Here is a 27013-nt window from a genome sequence, read left to right as displayed (position 1 = left end):
AAACTGAAAAGACCATAATAGTACGATAAACACTAATAAGTATATAAAAAAGAGAAGACAAGTAATTCTACATCTGATACTTTGATATAGCTCGTATAAAGAGCTGCTTTCTACCATGTACAAGTTAAAGAAGGAAAACAGTTCTCCAATGAAAGCCAGCTGAAATGACACACTTATCAGGACTCCCTCACCTCCCCGTATTTATTAGACAGAGAGCAACTTTAAAACTGGCTTGCTAGGAGACCAACAGCTAAAAACCAAAATACACACCAGATCCTTCCAAATCTCTTCTTATATACTCCTCAGAATTATCTTCAAAGGCTTCTTCATCAGCAGCTACAAAGCAAGATGACATTTCAGATCACCTCTTGAAAGACATGGCAAGTCATTCTACCTTTACAGTTGAGTGTGCAGAAGAGTATGTGGAATTGCCATGTTTTACAGCAAAGTGTTCTTTCCCAACAAATGACTACTTCATATACTCTTAATCATTAGAGCAGCAAACGCTACCCTGAAAGATTAGGTAATAGGTAATGCATACAGCTGCGAGATAGGCTCACTTGTTCTAATGTGAACGTCCACAGAACTGGACTTCATCACCAACCTTCAAAAGTGTTGGGAGACCAATCTAGGGATGCCAACTTGTTATTCTGCCAGATAAGGACATTAAACAAACAACCTAACAACTACTATCACCATTATTTCATAAACAGTCATTTCAACACCAAAACAAGTAGGACAGACAGTATCAGATTAAAGATCTGTCCTTTACATATAGTTTTATGAAAAAAGGAAAGGAAATAAAACCCCACGTTACACTTTTATTTCCTCATTTTGTTCCTGAATGAATGATCTAATGACTGCTCTTCCCAACTGTCAGAAAGACATTTTGTACAAATACAGACTCTTAGGACTATTTTAACCTTAAGCACAAACTAGGTGGGCTTCAACTCTGTATTTAAAAGTCATCAATCACTTCTTGTCTCAAGTCAACTGTTCAAAAATAGCTTCTGCCTTGGTGAAATACTAAATCCAACAAAACTTAGACTGAATATGTTACAAAAAGCAACACAGAGAAGACTTCTTAAATTCTTAAATTTATACTAACATACTCTTTTAAAAAACAAGCTCTTAATTAATCTCCTGAAAAAGCTTTACACTTTGCCACAATTACCTCTAAATTCCATGTTAGGTACAATAACCTTTTCACAGATACTTGTCAGCGTGTTCTGGTCCTCAAATAGATTCTTATAGTGAGGTCTCTCACAAACTGAAGCCAGAAACTGAATTGCATTACTTACCAACTGGAATAAAACACAAAAATAAGCATATTTTTAAGAGCAAACGGAACCATTTATTTCATGGGGGGGGAGGGGATGTCTTAATTATTTGTCTCCACCATCACCTTACCAAGTCATATTTAACCTCTTGACCTGTTGTAACTAGTAAATTCCAGATGGCTGTGACAAAACGAGGCAGGTACCGCTGAAATTCTTCATCATATTTTTGTGCATAGAGTGCGGCATTATCACAAATCTGGGATTTTAAGAGCTCCAATAAGCCTGCTTCCTCTTCATCCTCACATAAGAGAAAACGGAAAACTCAAACATACAACTTCAACGCTATCATAAACATGGAGAGTAGCTGTAATTCCTGAACTCTTTAAAAATTTTACATCAAAGCCAAGTGCTGTGAACTACATCTACGCCACTGTAAATTTATTCACCTGGTCTATCAAACAAATACAAGACGAAATGCTTCTTATTTATTAATCAATGAGAGCAGTTCTCAAAAGTTTTCAAGTTAAATAAAGCCTTTTCAGGACTTCCCTGGTGGTCCAGTGGGTAAGACTCCGTGCTCCCAATGCAGGGGGCCTGGGTTTGATCCCCAGTTGGGGAACTAGATCCCACGTGCATGCCGCAACCAAGAAGTCCATGTGCCTCAACTAAGACACGGCACTGCATGCATGCGTGAATAAATATTTTAAGTAAATAAATAAAGCTTTTTCTTCTGGTTGCTGAATTATAAAATATTTACATATTAAATCGAAAATAATATATTCCTACAAAAACCTGAGTAATAAAAATCATATCACATTTTCCTTTGTAACATAGTCTTGCTATCTCCCAAAAGGTTCCCATTTCAAATATATTAAAATGTGTTCTCTTCCCAATAAGCTAATGCTATAACATTCTCACAAATAATATTCTGGTTATAAAATGTTGAACAACCTAAAGCAGGGGTTAACCTGCTGCCTAATTTCTGAAGTTTTATTAAAACCCAGTCACACACATTCTTTGTTTTCATTTATACAATTTATAGTATTGCCTATGGCTGCTTTCAACTACAACTGCAGAGTTGAGTATATAGCCCACAAAGCCAAATATATTTACTACTCGGACCTTTATAGGAAAAGCTTGCCAACCCCACCTGAAACCATGACAGTGACTGATATAATAATGCTTACTACATATAACAGCAATCACAAATACTTTTTGAGCTATATTATGTGCCAAAGAACTCAAATTGAGAAGAGATAAAAGAACAGCTCCTCAAGGCATAAATACAAGGGATGTCACACAGTGAGATGATGCATTTAAATGGGCAAACAATTCCCTTAAGAATCCTAAGTGAAAAACTTCCTTTAGACTTAAGTGTAAAGACAAGCTTTGTTTTCTGAGGGAGTGGTTTCTTCCTAGTGGACTGAAGGAGTTATTTTATTGGAACTCTATTTTTTTTTTGGTTGCTTCTTGTTGTGTAAAAATCTCAGACAAAATTTGCTGTACACCCACAGTAATGATTCTCCCTCTGCGTGCCACCCAAACAGATCTGCATCACCAACTGTAATTTTTATCTGGTGTTGAAATATTCTTAATATTTTACTTTTTACATTTTTTGTTTGTTGAGAAAGAGGTAAATCATAAATATATTAATAAACAAGCAAACGAATAACACAGAGTGCTACATGTTGAAAGTACATATTACAAAACTCAGATCAGAAACTTTTACACATTACAAACTTTCATGTTCCCTCTTTCCCACACTGTAGATGACTTTTTCAAGAGGCCATTAGAGAGGTTTAAGTTTTCTTAGTATCTTCAATGACAAATGATTTTCTATTTCATAAAATGTTCACAATGTGAATACTCCTGAGGCCTTACTTGCAATAATGTAATAAAACAGCCTTATCCATAAATTGTGACTTAAGTCAGGACTATAAGAAGGGTAATTCTGCACATTACAATTATCCTCCCTCCAGTGTTCTGAGGGCACTCAAATAATTTTTTTAACATTAAAAAAAATTGAGATATAATTGACATTTAACATTATATTTCAAATAATTCTTAAAAAAAAGCTTACTTGGGAAATATTTTAAATAATACTTACATCAGTTTGCAGCAGCTTATTATCTAATGTCAAGAGGGTATGAAAATTGTTCATCCAAGTTTCCATATTATCTTCAAAAAATTCAGGGAGATCCTAAAGAATAAATGGTGACTTGAGACTTTTGGTTGAAGTAATTGTTATATTTTAGTAAGTTTTCCCCACCACGCCAAATGTTTTGCACATGCCTATAGACTCAAGCTCACATTTCTCAGCTAAGTCAATGGATACCTATTTTGACAAGAATTCTCTGCTCCAGCTAGGTCTGACAGATAAGTAAACCATTCTGACTGTCTCAGTAAGCTTTCAACCGCAAACGATGCCACCTGTTCCTGTCCCAATGTAAATCTACTTATTCCTTTAAGGTTCAGCTAAGACTGAAAACTTTCCTTACAAAACTCAGTGCTTACCAACACATTCCTTTTCCTTTCTGAACTACTGCATTTACTGTAAGATGACCGCCAAGTCAGGCTTACTGTCTTATACAGTTACTGATTTCCTGTGGCACAATACTGCCCTCTTAATGAGGGATAAATCCAAGGGTAAAGATTATGCCTCCCTTCCTATCAGGCTTCCGTGACTAACAAGTTATTAATCACCTCATTCTACCTGACTTCTAGGAAGCAGAACTCAAAATAAGGTATACAAGAACCCAGTGGTATCCTTAAGAATTTCTCAAATTGCTGTCTAGCTGCACACTGAAGGTATGCCATTTTGGGCTGTTCATCTCATATTCATTCTACCTATTCCTTTTGAGGAATGCTCTCCCTACCACTGTGAGTACAATCACGTTGGGAGGATTAAGTCCAAGTACTTGGCTCTGGCTAGAGGCAACAAAAAAGCTACATCCTTTCTCTTGCATCTCAGTATAGGAGTCTGTACCAGTAAGACTCCCTTCTCATTCCTGGAGCCCTGAATCTTAAAGTAATAACTCAAGAACAGAAAGAATGACTGGAGACCACCACCTCAGTAGCAACCGGGTGACCAGGCATTTTCTGCTATAAGATCGTGGCTGTGTTTCCTCTCAAATGCCACTGGTTCTTACACCTTCCCAAGTCTGTTTCTTCAGTCTTTTGTCTCCCAGATATGCTTCCATTAAAAGCTATAAGCTTTGCTTCCATGACCTGGCTATTGTAAATAGTGCTGCAGTGAACATTGGGATACATGTGTCTTTTTGAATTATGGTCTTCTCTGGGTATATGCCCAGTAGTGGGATTGCTGGGTCATATGGTAGTTCTATTTTTAGTTTTTTAAGGAACCTCCATACTGTTCTCCATAGTGGCTGTATCAATTTACATTCCCACCAACAGTGCAAGAGGGTTCCCTTTTCTCCACACCCTCTCCAGCATTTGTTGTTTGTAGATTTTCTGATGATGCCCATTCTAACTGGTGTGAGGTGATATCTCATTGTAGTTTTTTTTGTGTTTTTTTTTTTTTTTTTTTGCTGTACGTGGGCCTCTCACTGTTGTGGCCTCTCCTGTTGTGGAGCACAGGCTCCGGATGCGCAGGCTCAGCGGCCATGGCTCACGGGCCCAGCCGCTCCGTGGCAGTGGGATCTTCCTGGACCGGGGCATGAACCCGTGTCCCCTTCATCAGCAGGCGGACTCTCAACCACTGCGCCACCAGGGAAGCCCTCACTGTAGTTTTGATTTTCATTTCTCTAATAATTATGGTGCTGAGCAGCTTTTCATGTGCTCCTTGGCCATCTGTATGTCTTCTTTGGAGAGACGTCTATTTAGGTTTTCTGCCCATTTTTGGATTGGGTTGTTTGTTTCTTTAATATTGAGCTGCATGAGCTGTTATATATTTTGGAGATTAATCCTTTGTCCGATGATTCGTTTGCGAATATTTTCTCCCATTCCGAGGGTTGTCTTTTCGTCTTGTTTATGGTTTCCTTTGCTGTGCAAAAGCTTTGAAGTTTCATTAGGTCCCATTTGTTTACTTTTGTTTTTATTTCCATTACTCTAGGAGATGGGTCAAAAAAGACCTTGCTGTGATTTATGTCAAAGAGTGTTCTTCCTATGTTTTCCTCTAAGAGTTTTATAGTGTCCAGTCTTACATTTAGGTCTCGAATCCATTTTGAGTTTATTTTTGTGTATGGTGTTAGGGAGTGTTCTAATTTCATTCTTTTACATGTAGCTGTCCAGTTTTCCCAGCACCACTTATTGAAGCGACTGTCTTTTCTCCATTGTATATCTTTGCCACCTTTGTCATAGATTAGTTGACCATAGGTGCGTGGGTTTATCTCTGGGCTATCTATCTTGTTCCATTGACCTATCTTTCTGTTTTTGTGCCAGTAGCATATTGTCTTGATTACTGTAGCTTTGTAGTATAGTCTGAAGTCAGGGAGTCCAATTGCCCATCGACAGACGAATGGATAAAGAAGTTGTGGTACATATATACAATGGAATATTACTCAACCATAAAAAGGAACAAATTGAGTCATTTGTTGAGACGTGGATGGATCTAGAGACTGTCATACAGAGTGAAGTAAGTCAGAAAGAGAAAAACAAATACCGTATATTAACGCATGTATATGGAACCTAGAAAAATGGTACAGATGAACCGGTTTGCAGGGCAGAAGTTGAGACACAGATGTAGAGAACAAACGTATGGACACCAAGGGGGGAAAACCACGGTGGGGTGGGGATGGTGGTGTGCTGAATTGGGCGATTGGGATTGACATGTATACACTGTGTGTATAAAACTGATGACTAATAAGAACCTGCAGTATAAAAAAATACACAAACAAAAAAACTAATACTAAACTTTCTTTGGGTTATTTGTATGGAAATATGTTAATATAAATGTTTCAGACATTACATGAAATTTCTAAGAATCTTATACGTTCCGGTATAATGTTATAAGTCATAATTCTAGTTATTACTTTAAAATGTATATCTCAGAAATAACTAAATTTCCTTGTCAACTGCATTATTATGAACTTCCATCAAAACTTTAACCATGGTCATTTTTAAGTCTTTTGTCATTTACAGACAGTTCTGGGTGTACTCTGATGCTTTTGCAAAAATGTTCCTATAAGGGCTTCCCTGGTGGCACAGTGGGTGTGAGTCCACCTGCCGATACAAAGGACACAGGTTTGTGCCCCAGTCCAGGAAGATTCCACATCCCGTGGAGTGGCTGGGACCATGAGCCATGGCCGCTGAGCCTGCGCATCCGGAGCCTGTGCTCCGCAACAGGAGAGGCCACAACAGTGAGAGGCCCGCGTACCACAAAAAAAAAAAAAAGTTCCTATAAAAGGGTTTCATCTTCAAGGAATTCATGGAAAAGACTATGACAAGTACAGGTTTCTGGTAACTGACTATACTACTGAACTGAATGAATAAGCATTTTCAGAACTCTAATGGGAAAACTGATGAATTCATAAAAGTGCTAACAAAAGATCAAGATGAAAAAAAATTAATTACATGGGACTGAGTGAACTGATGAGGATGATTATATAATTGTGACTTTCTGTTTGAATAAAAAAAAAAAAATCCCACAAGGACTCAGAGGCAAAAAATATACAAATCAATTTTCACTGCAAAGTAAAGGAGCTGTTACAGTGGAGGATTACTGGACTGAATGTCAATATTATGACATAGTATGAGTGTGTTTCGTGTTTGGTAATTGCAATCATTGTTGCTTTTGTTGTGGTCATCCATTTACAATGCTTGGTGTCAGTTTATTTATCTCTTGTAAAAAAAAAAAAAAAAAGAATGGCGGGGAATCAGAACACAAGCAACCAATGTCTATTTTTTCAGGGTGAGGGGGGGAAATCAATGCTAGCAAAGAAGTCTTTATCAAGTGAAAAACTTTATATATGACATCAAAGAATAAGAATCAAAAGCAAGAAATAAAACGAAACTTACCTGAAAGTTTAAACTGTAGAACAGTTTTGAGATTAGGATCAGGGAAGAAAACAGAATCCTCAGAGCAGAGGCATCATTTGCGTGGGTGCTGCAGAGTTCAATAGTGGCCTTGGAAAGGAATTTAGAAAGACAGTTTTAGTGTGTTGTAAACCTTAGTGAAAAAGCCTTGTATTAGGCTGAAACTATTCATACATCTTCTCCAAAATTTGGATTTTAAATAGTAGTATACAGTCATTTAGAATTTTTGAAAAAACACATTAAAATATATATTTTTAAGTTGTCCATCACAGCACTACTGTAAAGTCCAATATTAATATTTTGGACTAGATCCTTCTACTCTCCTCTGTGCATGTCTATAACTATATTACACAAAACTGTCTTTATATGCACTCATTAAATAATTCCCTGCCACCTGGCCTGTAGGTTGTTTGCAACTGTTTGTTATTCTAACTGCAATAAACAAGCTTATGTATAAAACTTTGGGCACACTTCTAGTTTTCTGAGTTTGAGATTCTACAACTGTATTACCAGTAGAGAACAGTATGCTATGAGTAAGAGTTCTGGAAGCCAGATAGATCTGGATACAACCCAGACCCTGTTACTCATAATAAGCATGACTCTGAGTAAGTTATTTTACTGCGCCCCCATCTCCATATCTGTCTGTAATTAAGAATAATGCCTACCTCATAAAATATGAGAATAAAATGAGAAAATATACATAAAAGGTCCTTGTAATTTGTGCACATCTACAATGTAAAAGACACTCAACAAACGTTGCTAAGTATATCCCAGAGTTAGAAAATATGAATATTATGGTTTTCTCAATGAAATGTCCAACTCCAGAAAGCTAGTACCATTTATAACCCAATGGACAGGACACTAGTGTTCATTTCACTGGACTCTAGCTAAAACATTTTCCTCCCACCCGTCCCTCTCTGCTCCTGGCTAAAACTTTTAATGTCATTAAAAAGAAATAAAAATCTTTGCTAGTCCAATAGGTGAAAAAGATTGACATTTTGTCCAATTTTATTTTTAAAAATAAAAATGTACTATCAGTAAAATATCCTAACCATGAAAAATCCTGTGCATACTCTGTAATTTAGAAAGTTGTGATTATCACACAACTTTCCTTTCTGAAAACAGGAAATGAGCAGCTTTTCTCAAGTTAGCAAAACTAGGTTTGAGGCCTGGCTCTCTTTTTTATTAGCTGTGTGATACCGAACCCTCCACTTTCCTTATCTGGAAAAAAAAGGTTAACAATACTTCTCTTTCGATCTTAAACGAGTTTCAGAAAGATATCTAGGAAAGTTCCTTATGTGCTATAAGATGATGTACGGATATATAAATTAAACTCCATAAACAGTCAAATCAAAATACAGATCCATTCCTTTAGAGACACATACTCAAATACTTGAGTGAAATAATAAGACGCCTGGGATTTGCTTTTAACTATTCGTATGGAATCAAAGGGAGAGAACAAATTAAAAAGAAATAAAATTCTAGTAACCATTAAACTTGTGTAGTCAATACATGGGATTTCATTCTACCAGCTTCTCTATTTTGGTGTAGATTTGAAATTTTTCAAAAGAAATGCTGCTCTAAACCATTACCTATCAAATACACTTTCAAAGCAATCTCTTAAACAAAATTTATACAAATATTCAAGCACTTTAAAATATTAAGTAATTTAAAAATACCACCAAGATGTTATCACATACCTTAAACAGATTAGTCAAAGGCAAAGCAAAGGCATCCAGAACAAGTTTAATTTCAGTCCATAACTCATTTGACTTAAATTCATGGCGATATCTAGAAAATTAAGGTAAAAGAGGCAAATTTACAAATTTTGGTTAACTGACTTTAGGTCTTCAAGGCTAGATTAGAGAAAAATCTATGGCTAGATAGCTTTCTGAAATAAAAAGGGAATTCAAGCACGGTTTATCAAGACCGGGTATTTCACAAGTAATAGGGCAATATGAAATAAACATCCTACACTTAAGAAGAAACAAACACAATAATGAGAGGCTTATGCTCTTATTCTAGAATTATCATAAAAAATGACATAATCACAAAAATACACACAAGCAAAAATATCTGAAACAAGTATTTTAAAAATATGAATTTATATATCAATACCTTTTAAATAAAGAATGTGCTGTACGAAGGACTCCATTAATAACATGGAAATCTCCACTCTGAAAGCGATTCACCATTTCTGTCAACAAGTCAGGCCATTTCTGAGGGAAATCTTCTCTGCCAATAATGCTAATGGCATCACTTAACTGTGGGGAGGAAAGAGACTAATTAGACTGAAAGCTCTACAAACAAGCCCACCTAACAAGCAGGGCCTCACATACCTGCTTCTGAATTTGCTCTGGGCTGCTAAGCATCAAGTGCACTATGTTAGCTTTAATGGCTGCTCGGTCGGCTTCGCAAATTTTATTTGGTTCATCTTCAACCTAAAAGCAAAACATTAATAAGCAAGTGACATAAATCCATATCTATTACTGTACGGGTTTGTATATAAAACAGAACCATTTCTCATTTCCTGGTTTCCTAAGAAAAATAGAGGAAGGTAGGGCCTTCATTCTACATAAATGGGTCACAGATTCCTTTAATAATCTGATGGAAGCATTTTTCTGCAGAAAAATGTACCTTCCTTCCCAAATGCAAATATTTTACATACAAATTAAGGAGCTTCTCTGACTCCCTGATGCCAATTAAGAATCTCAGTTCTGGGCTTCCCTGGTGGCACAGTGGTTGAGAGTCTGCCTGCCGATGCAGGGGACACGGGTTCGTGCCCCGGTCCGGGAAGATCCCACATGCCGTGGAGCGGCTGGGCCCATGAGCCATGGCCTGTGCTCCGCAACGGGAGAGGCCACAAGAGTGAGAGGCCCGCGTACCGCAAAAAAAAAAAAAAAGAAAAGAATCTCAGTTCTGTAAGTAAACTAATCAGAACATGTGGTTAAAAATCTTTATACAGGGCTTCCCTGGTGGCGCAGTGGTTGGGGGTCCGCCTGCCGAGGCAGGGGACTCGGGTTCGTGCCCCGGTCCGGGAGGATCCCACATGCCGCTGAGCGGCTGGGCCCGTGAGCCATGGACGCTGAGCCTGCGCGTCCAGAGCCTGTGCTCCGCAACGGGAGAGGCCACAGCAGTGAGAGGCCTGCGTACCGCGGGGCGGGGGGGGGGGGGGGGAATCTTTATACATATATGCTACTCAGCCGATATTCATCTTCAAAAGCTTCAATTTGACTGTTACCTTAAGTCAAAGAAAAGTCTTTTCAATGAAAACTTCTTGACCATTACCAGTTTGAATGCATCCAGGACTACATCGCCCAAACAGATTCTGGATCTCACTAGTTTTACAAATCAAGACAGGGGATAGGGCTTGCATGTCTACAAGTAGATGAATGGATTTTTAAACATTCTAAAATTCACTAAGTCATTTCTTCACATGTGAGAATGCTTGACTTAAGCTTAAAAACAATATTTACTGTTTTTGAATTCTTCTATGGAATGAGGAAAAAAGATTCTAAGTAAATATTTAACCAGATTTAAAGCTGATTTTTTAGAAAAACTGACTCTTTCTGTCAACTTTAATACTTTCTAAGTATCATTACTGCTATTACTAAAAACATTTCTCACTTTTTTCTTTATCCTAACCCAGAGTTACCTCAACCCCGGCATTACTGACATTTTGGGTCAGATAAATCTTTGTTATGGGGATCTTTCTTGTGCACTGTAGGATGGTTCCCAGCACCCTCACCTTCTACCCACTAGATGCCAGACACCCTCCCCACCCCACCCCCAGCGTGGACAACCAGAACGTCTCTAAATATCCCCAGGTTGGCAAAACTACCCCCAATTTAGAACCACTGTCATAAGCTAAGGTAGGGAAGAAGCTAAGGTAGGGAAGATACCCATTTCTCAATGTATAGCTATACTGATCATTAAACTTGCAGCATAATAAGATTTACCTTATGATTAGAAAATATTTCCCATATCCCACAAGACACAGGACAAATCCCTTACCAAAAACTTCAAATCTAAATTATTTTGCATTCTACACATATATATGTGTAGAATGCATATATATATACATAAAATGTGTTTTTTTCCAGCTTTATATAATTCTTCCTTGTTTACAATAGAAATTGCTTCAATTACTCATTTAGACTGTATCTTCCCATGTAATGTCTCTTCAGTAGATAGTAAGCTAAAGTTAAATTTCAACCAAACTGGATGTTAAAACAAAGTCTCACAGTCTCTAGCAACCTGGGTTATGAAGCTGACTTAACTGATATGGATTTAAATAAAAAACGTCCTGTTTAACTTTTTTTTTTTTTGCAGTACGCAGGCCTCTCACTGTTGTGGCCTCTCCCGTTGCAGAGCACAGGCTCCAGACGCGCAGGCTCAGCGGCCACGGCTCACGGGCCCAGCCGCTCCGCGGCGTGTGGGATCTTCCCAGACCGGGGCACGAACCCGTGTCCCCTGCCTCGGCAGGCGGACTCTCAACCACTGCGCCACCAGGGAAGCCCCTGTTTAACTTCTGTCAATTCTTTTGCATTCTCTACATGGACAATCATGTCATCTGAGAACAAAGACAGTTTTATGTCTTTCCAAATGGTATATTTCCTTTTCTTACTGCATTATCAAGGACATCCCTGGTGGTCCAGTGGTTAAGACTCCGTGCTTCCAATGCAGAGGACACAGGTTCGATTCCTGGACTGGGAACTAAGGTCCACATGCCATGGCAAAAGAATATATATAAAATAAAAAAGACTTCCAACACAATGTTGAAAAGGAGTGGTAAGAGGGGACACCCTTGCTTTGTAACTGATCTTGGTGGGAAAGCTTCAAGTTTCTCACCATTAGGTATGATGTTAGTTATAGGTTTTTCACAGTCTTTACATTGCCGAGAAAACTCCTCTCTATTCCAAATTTACTGAGTTTTTACCATGAATGGGAGTTGGACTTTGACAAATGCTTTTTCTGCACCTAATGATATAATAATGTGATTTATCTTCTCTTAGTCGATAGGTTTTTGAATGTTGAACCAGCCTTGCATATCTGAGATAAATCCCACTTGGTCATGGTATTTTTATACTTTTGATACGTTTTTGGATTTGACTTTTTAATATTTTGTTGAGGAGGGTCCTGCTTTTATCTTTAATCTGTGCCTGAATCGTTCAGGAACACTGCATATATCAATCTTATAAACATGCAAGGTCTTAAACTATGTACTCACAAAATACTTACAATTCTCCAGTTTCTTTTAATATAGTTCTTGAATGTTACTGAGGCACACACTTTGATAACATTATCCTGAGCCTTCTCCAGTAATGTTAAGAGCAACAGTGGGTAATTCTGATTGCCTTCTACAGATTCAAGAAACTTCTCAGCTGTAAAACAATTTCCATGTTAGAAGATTTGTTATTACAACCTAATCTTAAGACTTCATGAATATGTGAACTATGCATATCTCTCACTGAAGCATCATGGAAAGATTAGGATATTTTTTCCCTTAGGGAACCTATCTTTTAGTGCCTCACTTCTCTTATCTATTAAATGAACTATATATGATGTTACATTAAATTTATATAATACCTCGGTTTTCAGATCACTTTACCATCTGTTAACTCACCCAATTCTCACAAACCTATAAGGTGGCCTGATCAGATGATCACCCCATGTGAAGGACAATCTGCTTCTCAGAGAGATTAAGTGACCTTAGGGCAAAATTCATACACTCCGTCTTGTTCCAGAAGGATTACTATTAGTACTATTAGTAATGGCAGTAATATTTCTTTTATACTACTGTGATTAAGATTAAATGAGTTAATTTATGCTAATACATATTATTATTAACCATATGCATCTGGTGCTTTACTCACATATGTTGTCACTATTACCCAGAGAGGTAGGTAGTATTATCCTCATTTTAAAGACAAGGCCACTCACATATATACAATGGAATATTACTCAGCCATAAAAACAAACGAAATTGAGTTATCTGTAGTGAGGTAGATGAACCTAGAGTCTGTCATACAGAGTGAAGTAAGTCAGAAAGAGAAAAACAAATACTGTATGATAACACATATATATGGAATCTAAAAAAAAAAAACGGTTCTAATGAACCTAGGGGCAGGACAGGAATAAAGACACAGACGTAGAGAATGGACTTGAGGACACGGGGAGGGGGAAGGGTAAGCTGGGATGAAGTGAGAGAGTAGCACTGACATATATACACTACCAAATGTAAATAGTGTAATTAGCACCGGGAGATCAGCTCAGTGCTTGCAACCACCTAGAGGGGTGGGATAGGGAGGGTGGGAGGGAGGGAGGGAGACGCAAGAGGGAGGGGATATGGGGATATATGTGTGCATATAGCTGATTCGCTTTGTTATACAGCAGAAACTAACACAACAATGTAAAGCAATTATACTCCAATAAAGATGTTAAAAAGAAAATAAAGACGAGGCCACTGAGGTTAAGTAAGATCACACAGCTAGAAGATTTCATCACTGTAAACGTTTTAGTCCAGTCCTTATTCTACCATACTAGCCCTCAGTTTTCTTCTTGAATTAAACATTTCTAATATCAGCAATAAATTTATACAAAGATTTTACCCATACGTTTTAAACTCATACTACACTTAGGGATAATAAATCTCCTAGGTTTACAGGTCACACCATGAAGGTTTATAGCACTTCTAATTTTTCCTGTCTTAAGCTTCTTCATAAGGCAACATCCATTCCAAGGTTCCAATATTTACTGAAAAGGTCTGCTGTTAGCATGTATTATCTTCTACGATTTAATATGATTTAACACCTTTCTTCTTTCCAAATTGAGTCCCAAGAGTTTAACTTCCACCCTCAAAGCTGCCCTGCTTTGTGTCTACCATGTGGTTCCTTGGAGGATGAAGAATGCTGAACTGGAAAATATTTTTCAGGACGGGACACACTCTGGTTCTGTATGGTCTGTGAGGTTTACAGAAGGCTTTGGCTGCGTCAATGTTTGGCTGGTCAGTATTTCACATCCAGCAACCCCTTGGAAATGCTCTGTTCTTAACTCTTCTCAGAAACAACAATTTATTCCCACATTTTGTCCCTGATTCATAAGACAACAGCACCTCAACCTTACAAAGACACAATTATTAAAAATAATTTTTATTAGACAGTGTTGGCAGAGGCTTTCTGGGAACGTCTAAGACTAGAGCCATTAATTTCCTTTTATCCAAGAACAAATTACTTCTCTAAGCACTAACAGGAAAATCACAATTTTCCCTCACAGAAATCACAAAGGCCTCTCTAGACTAGGATGGATGCATTAACATGTGTACGATTCTACGTATTATATATAACATATAAATATAACATGTATGTGCACGCATTCATCTGGGTCTTCATGGGGTACTTCCAAAATCCTCTTTATGAGAATGCACATCAGCATTTCCGGTTAACACGGCTTACAAGAAGGATCATCAACTTACTACCCACAAGACACACGTGGCCCCCGGAAATTTATTTGGTTTGCACGGTGTTTCAAAAATTTTTGAAGTTAATTGCTATCATTTAAAAATGAGAGGGACGGGCTTCCCTGGTGGCTCAGTGGTTGAGAATCCGCCTGCCAAGGCAGGGGACATGGGTTCGAGCCCTGGTCCGGGAAGATCCCACATGCCACAGAGGAACTAAGCCCGTGTGCCACAACTACTGAGCCTGCGCTCTAGAGCCCACGACCCACAACTACTGAGCCCACGTGTCACAGCTACTGAAGCCCGCGCGCCTAGAGCCCGTGCTCCGTAACAAGAGAAGCCACCACAATGAGAAGCCTGTGCACTGCAACGAAGACTAGCCCCCGCTCGCCGCAACAAGAGAAAGCCCGCACACAGCAACAAAGACCCAACTCAGCCAAAAATAAATAAATAAATAAAAATTAAAAAAAAAAAAGATGAGAACACTTCATATAAATATACTTATTTTTCAAGCAAAGCTGGAAATCTGATCTTGAAAGACTGGTGTGAATCCCCCAGAGTTAGCTGGTTCCAAATAATATTTGCCCCTTAACCAAGGCACTTAACCCCCTTGGCCTGCCTCCTTCATTTACCTTTACGTGTGACTCCTGCGGGCATCTGAGTTTATAATTCTAAGCTTATACTAAGTTTCTAATGAAAACTGGTCAAATTTGGAAGGGGGGAGAGAGTAGGAGGAACCCTAGATCTTAAAATATATTAATTAAATCAAACCCAACATGGTGATTTAAGAGACAGTGTCTGATTACCTAGTTTCATTCACTTAATCACTTTTTAGGCAATTAACTCTTACCTCTCTGCCCTAATTATTTTATCTCTAAAACAGGCAGGTGTATAGCGATTTTCAGAAAGGTCAAGGGACAAAGCATCCTAAACTTACCAGTCCTTTTTACCCCAGAAGGGATAAAAGCTATTTTACTCAAAAAATAAACCAAAAACAAAAAAAACCCCACGCCACCATATGTTACAGCAGCTATAAGCAGCCAACTAAAGACTTTATGGCTAGAGAATGAAAAATAAACTATGCCTAAGAATTCAAAATTTTATTTACAAACAGGCATATTGCACAAACGTTTCCCTCACCTGTCCTTTAAGAATAAATCAATCACAAAACAGTATTTATTTTCTTTACCTGGACGTCTGATGGCAGGGTCAGGATCAAGAGTTTTCTTCAAATATTCTGTTAGCGTTTGCAAATTTGCATCGCTGAGCTCCATTGCCACAGAACCTAAAACAAAAAATGAGGTTTGGGTAATTGGTCACATGGGGACGCAGTGATTTACATAAAAGAATCATTTTATATTACGGGTGTCCCTCTCTCTGAAAGTCATCTACTTGTTACATTTTATGTGTGGGCTATAAGCCTTGCTTACTCTTAGCTGAGACAAGGTTCCAGAAGATAAGGTGGGCTTTTTTGAAACAGTAGTGGGATAATTTTGAGACAAAGAAGGAAAAACATACCATAAGCTAAGGGTTAAAAACACAAATCACTAGGTTTATTTTTTTAAAGCCCCACAATAAAAAATTAAAATTCTAAGCATCCTTAATTCTAAGGATCCCACAGAGTTCTGAGATAAAAAACTAGAATACATTCCTTTGTGTACAACATGCAACCATAGGTACTGACAGCAAACTACATACTGAGAATTTGTACCTGGGAAGATAATTTTGGGGTTCATGAGATGACAGCTGTGATTATAATTAAAAAGCAATTTTCCACACCAAAAGCAAAGTCAACAAAAGTAAAAATAAACAAGTGAGACTACATCAAACTAAAAAGTGTCTGCATGGCAAAAGAAAACATCAACAAAATGAAAAGACAACATACCAAATGGGAGAAAATATTTTCAAATCATATCTGATAAAAAGGTTAATTTCCAAAACATATATAAAAAATACTCATACAACTTGGAAAAAAAATCCAATTGAAAAAATGGGCAGAAGAGCTGAACAGACATTTTTCCAAAGAAAACATACAGTTGGCCAAAAAGGTACATGAAAAGGAGCTCAACATCATTAAACATGAGGGAATGCAAATCAAAACTACAATGAGATTAACACCTCACACCTGTTAGAATGGTGATCATCAAAAAGACGAGGAGGACTTCCCTGGTGGCGCAGTGGTTAAGAATCTACCTGCCAATGCAGGGGACATGGGTTCGAGCCCTGGTCCAGGAAGATCCCACATGCCATGGAGCAACTAAGCCCATGGCACCACAACTAGACAGAAGCCTGTGGGCCACAACAAAAGATCCTGAGTGCCGCAACTAAGACCCGACATAGCCAAAAAAAATAAAAATAAAATAAAAATAAAAGCCTAGTTGGAAGACAAGAGAAAACTGAAATACCAACTACAGACCTATAATCCCTTTCCTGCAGTTCTGAGATCCAAACATCTACAAACTGAGTTTTTTTTAACAAGTTTGTGGCAAACTCACTTGGCAACAAAACCTGGCCTGAACTGTCCGAGGCTGTAAATATGAATATCTCACTTAGTATGTAAATTTTTTACTAAATAATGTATTTGATTGCGGGGCGATACCACATGCCCTACTGGGGATGCTGTATAATCTACAGCAAGTGCATTTCAAAAGAAAAAAAATCTGAATTCTGAAACACTTTTGAGTGTAAGTGCCAAATGAATCACACAGACAGCGACTTAACTGCTAGGTTAAGAGAGTCACTGGAGTATTTGTGGTCCAAGACTTCCCAGAGGATACATAGATTTGGATAGGCCAAGTGGAACGAGGACCCATCTCATACAGGCAATAGTATGAGCAAAGTACAGAGATGGGAAGAATCCATAGCTCCTTTGGGGAACAGTGAACTTGGAGGCTGAGATCAGATCATATAGGTTCCCCAATACTTAGCTGCAGAATTTCATGATTTAATGTACAAGAGGAAGGCACTAAAGGTTTATTGAAATGGGTAAAAACTTAATGAAAGTGGAATATATGTACTTTGGGCTGGTAATGGTTTACAGACTGGAGTCGAGGAAGAGAACAGAAGATTAGGACACTTTTGTAAAATGGGGGAAGGGTCACAAACATGAACCAGGCACAGTGCTAGAAGATACGCTTCACATCATTTCACACAATAACCATTTTACAATCAAGGAAGGCAACTCTGAGAGATTAACTAACTTTCCCCAAGCATACAATTAATAAAGATTAGATTCAAATCAGTCTGACCCTATAGATCTACCCTATTCCTACTACCCAAGGCTGCCTCTCAAGTGGAAATAACGACAGAGGGCTGAACTAGAGCGGAAGCACCAAGCGACAGCGATAGAAAGGATGACGTGAAAAGACAGCCAGATTAGAAGAAGGGAGAGGAAGAAGTCAAAGATGACTGAGATTTTGAACAAGACTGATCCAAACAAAAAAAGCCATAACACTTCGTCTTGTCACTAAAAAAAAAAAAAAAAAAAAAGCTAGGAAGATTTTATAAGGGCTATAGCTAATGCTGTGCTTGTGCGGAGTACTCCTCCACAGCCAGAAACCACAACCTGCTAAGGAGACTGATCTGTTTGAAACTTTGTATTCTCCTCAGTACAGTCGTTTTTATCATAAGGGAAGCCAATATGCTGACTGATTTAGTAGATTCCCCCACCTATATATTCACCTCCTTTGACCCAGGGCAAACCACTCTATGGGCACGAATACCAAGCCCTGCTTAACCACACACATAATTTATCAAGAGGCTACTCTTTCTGGTTTTTATACCAAAAGTTTGGAAAATGCTACGCATCATATTCCCCCTCTTTTGGAGATTCACTTCAAAGCCTTCAGGAACTCAAAGAGTAAGTTATCCATTTAACGTTCTTTAATCGAGTTCCTCCCATCACTTGCCCACCGAACCACTTTATTATGGAACACATGTTGGAAAGCAGTGATTTAATCAATTCATTTCCCATTCTTTTTTGTGTTGCAATGCTGAATCTGTTATGAAATCATGAAAGTTTGCTGTGCCAAACAAAACCATTTACATCAGTATATATGAGCTAAAAAAAAACTTACTTTGCCACATGCAAATTATTCTACCTTTTGGGATTTATGCAAGGCAACACGTTAAACTGTGTGTGTGTTGAGGGGATTATAGATGTTAACTGGATCTATTTTGTTCAGTTTTTAAAGACACTCCTCAATAAATCTGCATTTTACTTTCTTCATGACAGAGTCCCATGCAATCTGGCACCTGTCAACCTTGTCTCCTACCTTCTTCTTGCCCCTATGTTCCAGCCCCCAAAGCCTTCTTTATGTTCCTCAAACCAGACAAAGACAGTTCTCTCTGCCTGTGATAACGCCCTTCCTTCTAATTTGATATCAGGTATCATTCAGCTGTCAGCCCACTGTCAAATCCTCAAAAGAGCCTTCCGTGACTATCATCTACCTCATCCCTATTGTACTGTTAATAGCATTTATCCTCATCTGAGAGATCTTTGACTTGTTATCTCATTTGTAAGCTCCTTAGGGCAGGGACTTTGTAGGTCTTCCTCTCCGTATACCCAGGACCTTCAACACTGCCCGGCACACAGCAGACATTCATTAAGCATTTGTTGCATGAACTAATGGCTAAGACAATATGTCAGCGAACCAGCTAAAACATGGATCCAGTTTGGATTGGAGACTATTCTCTGCGGATCAGTTACTAGCAGGCCCGACATAATGTAGTAACTCAGTTACACCTGTCAGATAAACAGTGACCAACTTACTGCCATAATTAGTTTCTGTTCATTCAAAAATGCTTGAAGAAAGATGTGCATTTGAAATCTGTCCTGTATTACTGTTCATATCTGCCAATGCTAGCACTTTTGTTTCGGAGGCTTGCACTTACTGTCCCGTCTGCCTGGATATCTCTGCCCCTGGAGAGCTTTGTGGCTCACTGCCCACTTCATTCAGGTCTCTTTGCAAATGTCATCTCTTTTTAGAGGCGCTGTCCTGGACCATCATATCTAAAAGAGCACCCACCTCAGCCACTCTCCATTCTCTTACTCTGTTTTTCCAAGTCAATTTTATCAGGCATATGAATTGCTTTCTTGTTTACTATGCTTTTCCCTCCATTAGACTGTAAGCTCCATGTGAGCAGGGACTTTGTGTTTTGTTCACTGCTATCTCCCTAGACCCTTAAAACAGTGATGGGTACCTACTACATATTTGTTGTACGATTTTCAAAGGCTACATACCCTTTACTGATTTTTTTTTCCCCATCGAAAAGCACTATTGGGGCTTCCCTGGTGGCGCAGTGGTTGAGAATCTGCCTGCCAATGCAGGGACATGGGTTCGAGCCCTGGTCTGGGAAGATCCCACATGCCGCAGAGCAACTGGGCCCTTGAGCCACAATTACTGAGCGTGCGCGTCTGGAGCCTGTGCTCCGCAACAAGAGAGGCCGTGATAGTGAGAGGCCCGCACACCGCGATGAAGAGTGGCCCCCGCTTGCCGCAACTGGAGACAGCCCTTGCACAGAAACGAAGACCCAACACAGCCATAAATAATAAATAAATAAATTTTAAAAAAAAGCACTATCATTCTTCACATTTATTTTGGTCAATTGACTGTGACAAACAGGAAGAACTGGAGACAACTGATTCTAAGAGCACATGACAGAGTGACCCCAGAAAACAACAAAGTTGAAGTGCTAGGGTGGGACTATGTTTAAATTAAAAAAAAAAAAAAAGTGTGTAGGGGTAAAAACTGTGAGGCGTTGGGGGGGAGGATATAAATATGCATGCTACAACCCTGAAAGTTAAAATACTAGGTAAGTCCTATATTTTTAATGTTAGTTAAGGGACTAAATGTCAACAAATCCTTTTTCTATCTCCTCAGTGACAATGCCTATACACCCAATTTATAAGCTTAGCCTTGATTTGGGAAAGTATGACCAATCAGGTAATTTTAGAGAATACTCCACAGGTTTTCACAATATATCAGCAAGATCAAGGTCTAATTAAATTATCTTATTTGCCACAGGTGAAGGGGCTTTGACACTTGGAAATGTTAGCAATATATAAATGTAAAAAGTGTTACTGACTTTAAAGACTCAAACTAGAAGTGAAAAAATTCACTTTTGCTTTTGAATAAGGCGTGATACTTTACTTCTCCACTGAGCTATTTTTGGAAATCCCTACCAATACACAAAAAATAAAAAATATGTACCACAATAAATCAATTATGACAGACTTATCTAAATCCCAAGTTCTTCTTATTGAAAGAATGGCTGGGCCTAAGTCTAGCCTCTTCTCACTGGCCCTCAATTACAGGTGAAGATTTTTGGAATAAAAGCTTTGCTTTCCAAGGCCATCTCACAGACATCTGTGACATAAGTTGATCCAAGATGTGTGCCTTTTCCTTAGATATTTCTTCCACATTAGAGAACCATTCCTGAAGCCCTACATTTGGGGAAAGGGAAAGAGATCCAATAAATGAAAACTATCTGGTGCACACACACATCAAGAACATACCCCAACACCTCAATCCACTCTCTGCTTTTTAAAAAAAAAAAAAAAAATTTATTTATTTTCGGCCACGTTGGTCTTTGTTGTTGCACGCGGGCTTTCTCTAGTTGCAGAGAGCAGAGGCTACTCTTCGTTGCGGTGCGCGGGCTTCTCACTGCAGTGGCTTCTCCCGTTGCGGAGCACGGGCTCTAGGCGTGCGGGCTTCAGTAGCTGTGGCACGTGGGCTCAGTAGTTGTGGCTCTCGCGGCTCTAGAGCACAGGCTCAGTAGTTTTGGCTCACGGGCTTAGTGGGCATGTGGGATCTTCCCGGACCAGGGCTCGAACCCACGTCCCCTGCATTGGCAGGCAGATTCTTAACCACTGTGCCACCAGGGAAGCCCCACCCTCTGCTTTCTAATCACAAGAACATACCAATGAGATGCAAATCCAAACTTTTTACATTGTCTGCAAAGCCCTATGTGATCTGGCCCCTGGATACCTCTCCCTTCATAGACTACTCTGTGCAAGTTGGATTTTCTTCAAATATTCCAGGCTTGTTCCTGTCCCGAGCCCTTTGTACTGTCTATTCTCTCTGCCTGGAATGTTCTGTTCCCTCATCTTTCCTGGTCTCAGCTCAAATGCCACCTCCTCAGAGAAGTCGCCTTCATCTGTCACTATCTGAAATTATCTAGGTCATTTATGTGTATTCTTGTTTCTTTCCCCCACTAGAATATAAGCTTCCCAAGGGAAGGGACTTTGTCCATTTTTGTTTCTTCACTGTATTCACAGAGATTAAGCGGATGCTCAATCAAGTTATTAAATGAATAAAGGAACAAATTAATACCAAAGGTAGAACACTGCCCCCAAACCCATCTAATACTATATAGGAAATGGTTTCCCTCTATCCCAGTCTCCAACCAGCAAAAATCAAAGTAAACAGAAGGGGAGAGAGAACTCTCTTGCACTGATGTAAAGAAATGAAAGATAAAGGGTCTTAAGAGGGAAGAGGCTGGGTAGATCAAGTCCCAAGAATTATGCAAAAATATGGAGACACACAAAAAAGGGCCCAAAATTTGACTATGGGGGCCCAAGTGGAGGAGAAAAAGAGCACTGTTAGGATCTAAGAGTAAAAATCCCCTTTCTGTGCATTATTATTCCAAGGAATAATACTTGCACATCTAACACGTGGCAAGCAACAGCCATCTGCGTACAGCAGTAATGAGACAGGCGAGGTCCTTGCTTTTTTACATCCTAGCAGTTGAGGAAGACAATAAACAAACTACACGTGATTCTAGATTATGATAAAAGCTGTGAAGTAACTAAACCTCGGGTGATGTGATGGAGAGTTGAAGGAAAGAGATCTTTTGAGAGGTTGGCCAAAAAAGGCGTAAGGCGAGTGAAACTCGAAAGACAGGAACCAGCAAAGACCTGATGCTGGTAATTTCCAAGCAGAGGAATGGCGCGTCCAAACGCTTTATGGAGGACATGAGCTCGGAACATTTAAAAAGAAAGGTCAGCAGTATGGCTACAGTGGCTAAGGAGAAGAGACAGATGGGAGAGGCGGACAATGGCCACCACCGACGGGACTCTGTAAACCACGGTAGTAACTCTGTGGATCCTCAGCCACTTAACGAAGTAGATGTTTTCAACCCCACTGTGCAGATAAGGAAGTGGAGGCCGGAGAGATGAAGAGACCAGCCCTAAGCTACACCCCTAGGGAGAGGCTAAATCTGGAATGGGCTCAGGCCTTCTCATTTCAACGCTGAATTCCACGCTCCGAACGGTATACCACGCCATAGCGTCTCCCCCAAGAGGCGGACCCCGTGTTACCGCGCAGGTGCGTGGACTCCCCAGTGCACGGACTACAAGCTAATCTTCACGAGCAACTCACCAAAGTGAGACCACGAAGCCCGTGTTACAGTCGCGGAGGCTGAAGCACTGGGAGGTGCCGCTCCACCGCCTCCTTAATGAGAAAGTGAGGCCAGGGGAAGAAGCGGTCGGGGCGGCTGCCCGCAAGCCCGCTCAGCCGCCGGACAGGCCTGGCTGCCGCACTCCGCTCGCGTTGCGGGTGGCCCGGAGCGCCGAGAACGGACGCGCGGGCGCCACCAATGAGAGGCGGCCTTCCCGAGCGGCGCGGCCAATCAGCGCGGTGCTGGAGGGGAAGGGGCGGGCGCTTGGGCCGCTCTGGTTAGGCCGCGCCTGGGCAGCCCTCGCCCCTCGCAGGCTCGGGGGCCGCCGGGCCTGGGCCTCAGACCTGGGGTGCCGAGAGGAGACGAGACCCGCAGGCGAAGACCCTCCCCGAGGGCGCTGCCCGGGACACGGGCCCATAATCCGCTCTCGCCCAGAGGTGCGGTCCTTGCTTCCCAGCGTTCGGAAGTGCCGGGAGCGCCTCATCCCTCCCGCAGCCGGGTCCCAAGAGGCCACTGTGCCAGGCCGTGCACGCCCGCGCCTTACCTTGTGGGGGTACGGGTACGGAGAAGGGAATCTCAGCCGCAGACCGTAGCCGGCAATACCCACCCCTGCTGCCGCTCCACCGCACATTCAAACCCCGGCAAAATGGCGCGGCGGCGAGGCTGTCGTCGGGGCGCATGCGTGAGCGGGGCCGAGGCAAGGGGCGGGGCCGAGGGCGCTCGGCTCCACCTCGGCTGGAATCGCCAATCGCGGCCCCGCTCTGTGTGTGCTGACGTCACAAGCGACAATGCCCTTTGGCTTTTTTTTTTTTTTTTTTTTTTTTTGCGGTACGCAGGCTTCTCACTGTTGTGGCTTCCCCCGCTGCGGAGCACAGGCTCCGGACACGCAGGCTCAGCGGCCATGGCTCACGGGCCCAGCCGCTCCGCGGCATGTGGGATCCTCCCGGACCGGGGTACGAACCCGTGTCCCCTGCATCAGCAGGCGGACTCTCAACCACTGCGCCACCAGGGAAGCCCTGCCCTTTGGCTTTGAACGCTCCATCGGACATCACAATGCCGATTCTGAGACGAGCACAGATTTGGCGAGTGGCCGCTGCATTGTGGCCTATTTTGATGTCAGGCACCTAGTAGGTCTTATATAACTGTTGAACGAACTGCCCAAAGTCATGTCCAAAGCGTCTCCAATCGAAGAGAACTGCCTGCCCCTCATGGAGCTTATGTTTTAGAGGGAGGAACGGAATAAACAAGATAATTTCAAATTTGATAAGTGCTATGAGTCTTCTCATAGGATTTAAAAACAGAATGATGTGGCAGCAGTGACGTAGAATGTCAATGGGATGGCCAGAGGAGACCCCTAAACAAGTGACAATTGACTTGAATTTCAACAAGGAGACAGCTGTGGATCAGCCTGCAGACCGTTCCAGGAGGAGGGGATGCTAATAGCAAAGGCTCTGAGGCAGGACTGGGCTAGGCTGGGGCTTAAAAAATAAAGTGGAGCATGGCAGGAGATGAAGTTAGGTCGGCAGGGGCCAGATGATGCAGGCCTCTTAAGCCAGTGTTATGTCTTAAGTGCACCCATTACAGGATGACCACCAAATTTATATTTTAAAAGGTCCACCAGTTGCTGCTTGGACTGTATGGGGGAAAGACCTTGAAGCAGGGAGACCAGTGAGGAAGCTGCTGGAGGCATCCAGGAAAGAGACGTTAGGCCTGGACTAGGGTGAATAGCAGTGCACGTGGAGAGAAGTGGACAGCTTCAGGATATATTTTAGAGGTAGAGCCCATAGGATCTTATGTCACACTGAGTGTGGGAAAGAGGAACCAATGGTGACTTATGGAAATCCCAACCCTCAGTTTTGGCCACCTCGTCTGCCTGCCTCAACAGGCTCAGCTGTCTCCCCTCAGAGCCCATCCCTTGGAATTGCTAGCTTGCTACTTCTGGGACTGAATGTCATGCTATTTGGTCATCATTCGAGGAAACAAATATAGGAACAAAAGGATATAGGCACTGAGGACAGCAGAGCTCTCAGCCCGTGGTGACTCCGTCCAAACTTCTACACTAAGCGCTGACCAATCTCGAACATGGCTTCTAGCAACACAAGGCTGTGTCCCTAGGGTGACCCCAGTGTCCCCACCCCCTCAAGACTGCCTGAGAAAACTCAGTGCCACCAGGAGAATTTACTGTTTTTTTCTAACCAAGATCTGAGGATGGGCTCCAACCTCCCTTTCTTAAAGCATTTACTGAAAAGGGCTTACAATTGTGAACTCCTTCCTCTGTCCTTTTGAGAGGTATACGTATCTCCTACACTTCAGCAATGTCTTTCTTAAGGACCTGAAAGCCCTTCCTTTGAAATGTAATCATCAGGAAGGTAGGGTCTCTGTCTCCCAGTCTCTGTGGGAGGCTAGAAGCCTAACTTTGGTAATTCCCAGCTAGCAGACACTGCTGGCCTCATCACATTTACACTGACCAACTCTCTAACTTTTCACTTGAGCCCCTGTTCTTTCCTTACTCCCTCATTCTCCTTTTAAAACATCCAATCACCTCCGCACAAGTCCAGAATGAGCTCAGCTCTTTCCCCACCAGTAATTACAGAACAAAATCTGTTTTTACCACTTTAACAATGTCTGGCTGTGTTTATCTTTGACTGCACCCTGGCTACAGACATGTAAAAGCAACTCCTATGTATAAAATGTAAAAAGTTGCTCTGTTTGAGTAGAAGGGTTGTAGTTATAAGTTTTTGGTAAAGTTACTCAACCGCTCTCATCATAGTCCACAAACCCCACAAGATCTGACTCCTGCCAACCCGTTTGACTCATCACCTTCCGTTCTGCTTCCCTCCACCCTCACTCAGCTCAGCCACCCTACCTTCCTTTCTGTTCTTCCAAGCTCCAAGCTTATTCCTACCTCATTCCTACATGCTCTTCCCTCTTTGTCTGGAAGGCTCTTCTAGATCCTTGAAAGACTGGCTTTTCTGCACCTTCAGATTCCAGCTCAAATGTCACCTCCTCAAAGAGGCCTTCCACTCTTTTCCAAATGAAATTACCCACTCCTCACCACCCAATAACAAGACATTTAGGGTTGCCAGATTTAGCAAACGAAATACAGGACACCTGGTGCAATGTGAATTTCAGAAAAGCAATGCATGATATTTTAGTATAAATATCGCATGGGACGTAGTTACACTAAAAAAATCATAGTGTTTATCTGAAATTCACATTGAATCAAGTGTCCTGTATTTTATCTGACAGCCCTACCTCCATTATATCATCTTCTTCACAGCATTTATCACTCCCTGCAATTGTCTCCTTTTTTTTTTTTTTTTTTTTTTTTGGCCGCGCTGTGAAGCATGTGGGATCTTAGTTCCCCAACCAGGGACCGAACCTGTGGCCCTTGCGTTAAGAGGCCAGAGTCTTAACCACTGGACTGCCGGGAAGTCCCCAATTGTCTTTTTCAACTGTCCCTCCCACACCTGCCTAAGGACGCTATTAAAACAAGGACTTTCTCTTATTTACAGCTATACTCCCAGCACCTAGCACAGCGTAGCTGTTCAATAAATATTTGTTGAGTGTTGAATTAAATGCCCTATATAAATAGGTGAAGTCCATTGAGAAAGGTGTACATTATTAGGACACTGGTGGAAAAGATATATTTTCATCATCGCAGCAACAGTATAAGCAATCATCTTGATCATACTAGTCTGCTTTCCTGGACATCTTCCTCTAGTCCTGGGGAGAGCAACCCTGATGACTTAACAGTTTTTCATCTCCGAGAGCCAATCAGGAAGGAAGCTGGCTGGCATCTTGTGTCTGCCTAGCATCACTGCCCGTTTCTGTAGGAAGCCCTCAAGATGTGCCCGGGTTATCATGTCTGTGGACGTGGCTC

General features: G+C 41.0%; 1 protein-coding gene across 2 annotated transcripts in view; it reads right to left on the bottom strand.

Moving 5' to 3' along the window:
* CSE1L (chromosome segregation 1 like) overlaps positions 1-23832 on the bottom strand; it is a 41413-nt gene extending 17581 nt beyond the window's left edge. The window contains exons 1-11 of one of the 2 annotated variants that reach the window (XM_067708384.1): positions 23675-23832; positions 15920-16015; positions 12516-12658; positions 9614-9715; positions 9393-9538; positions 8975-9065; positions 7257-7364; positions 3388-3480; positions 1411-1578; positions 1175-1304; positions 271-336 (exon numbers count right to left, since the gene is read on the bottom strand). In XM_067708384.1, the coding sequence (XP_067564485.1) occupies positions 271-336; positions 1175-1304; positions 1411-1578; positions 3388-3480; positions 7257-7364; positions 8975-9065; positions 9393-9538; positions 9614-9715; positions 12516-12658; positions 15920-16015; positions 23675-23810 (1279 nt within the window). In that variant the 5' untranslated portion in view covers positions 23811-23832. Of the gene's footprint in view, positions 1-270; positions 337-1174; positions 1305-1410; positions 1579-3387; positions 3481-7256; positions 7365-8974; positions 9066-9392; positions 9539-9613; positions 9716-12515; positions 12659-15919; positions 16016-23111; positions 23273-23674 lie in introns of those variants that run through there. The other variant, XM_067708385.1, reaches the window with a different exon arrangement.
* Between the last annotated feature and the right edge of the window lie 3181 nt (positions 23833-27013).

Source organism: Pseudorca crassidens, chromosome 15, assembly GCF_039906515.1.
Source record: "Pseudorca crassidens isolate mPseCra1 chromosome 15, mPseCra1.hap1, whole genome shotgun sequence".
Classification (NCBI taxonomy): domain Eukaryota; kingdom Metazoa; phylum Chordata; class Mammalia; order Artiodactyla; family Delphinidae; genus Pseudorca; species Pseudorca crassidens.
This window is presented reverse-complemented; position numbering and strand designations above follow the sequence as displayed.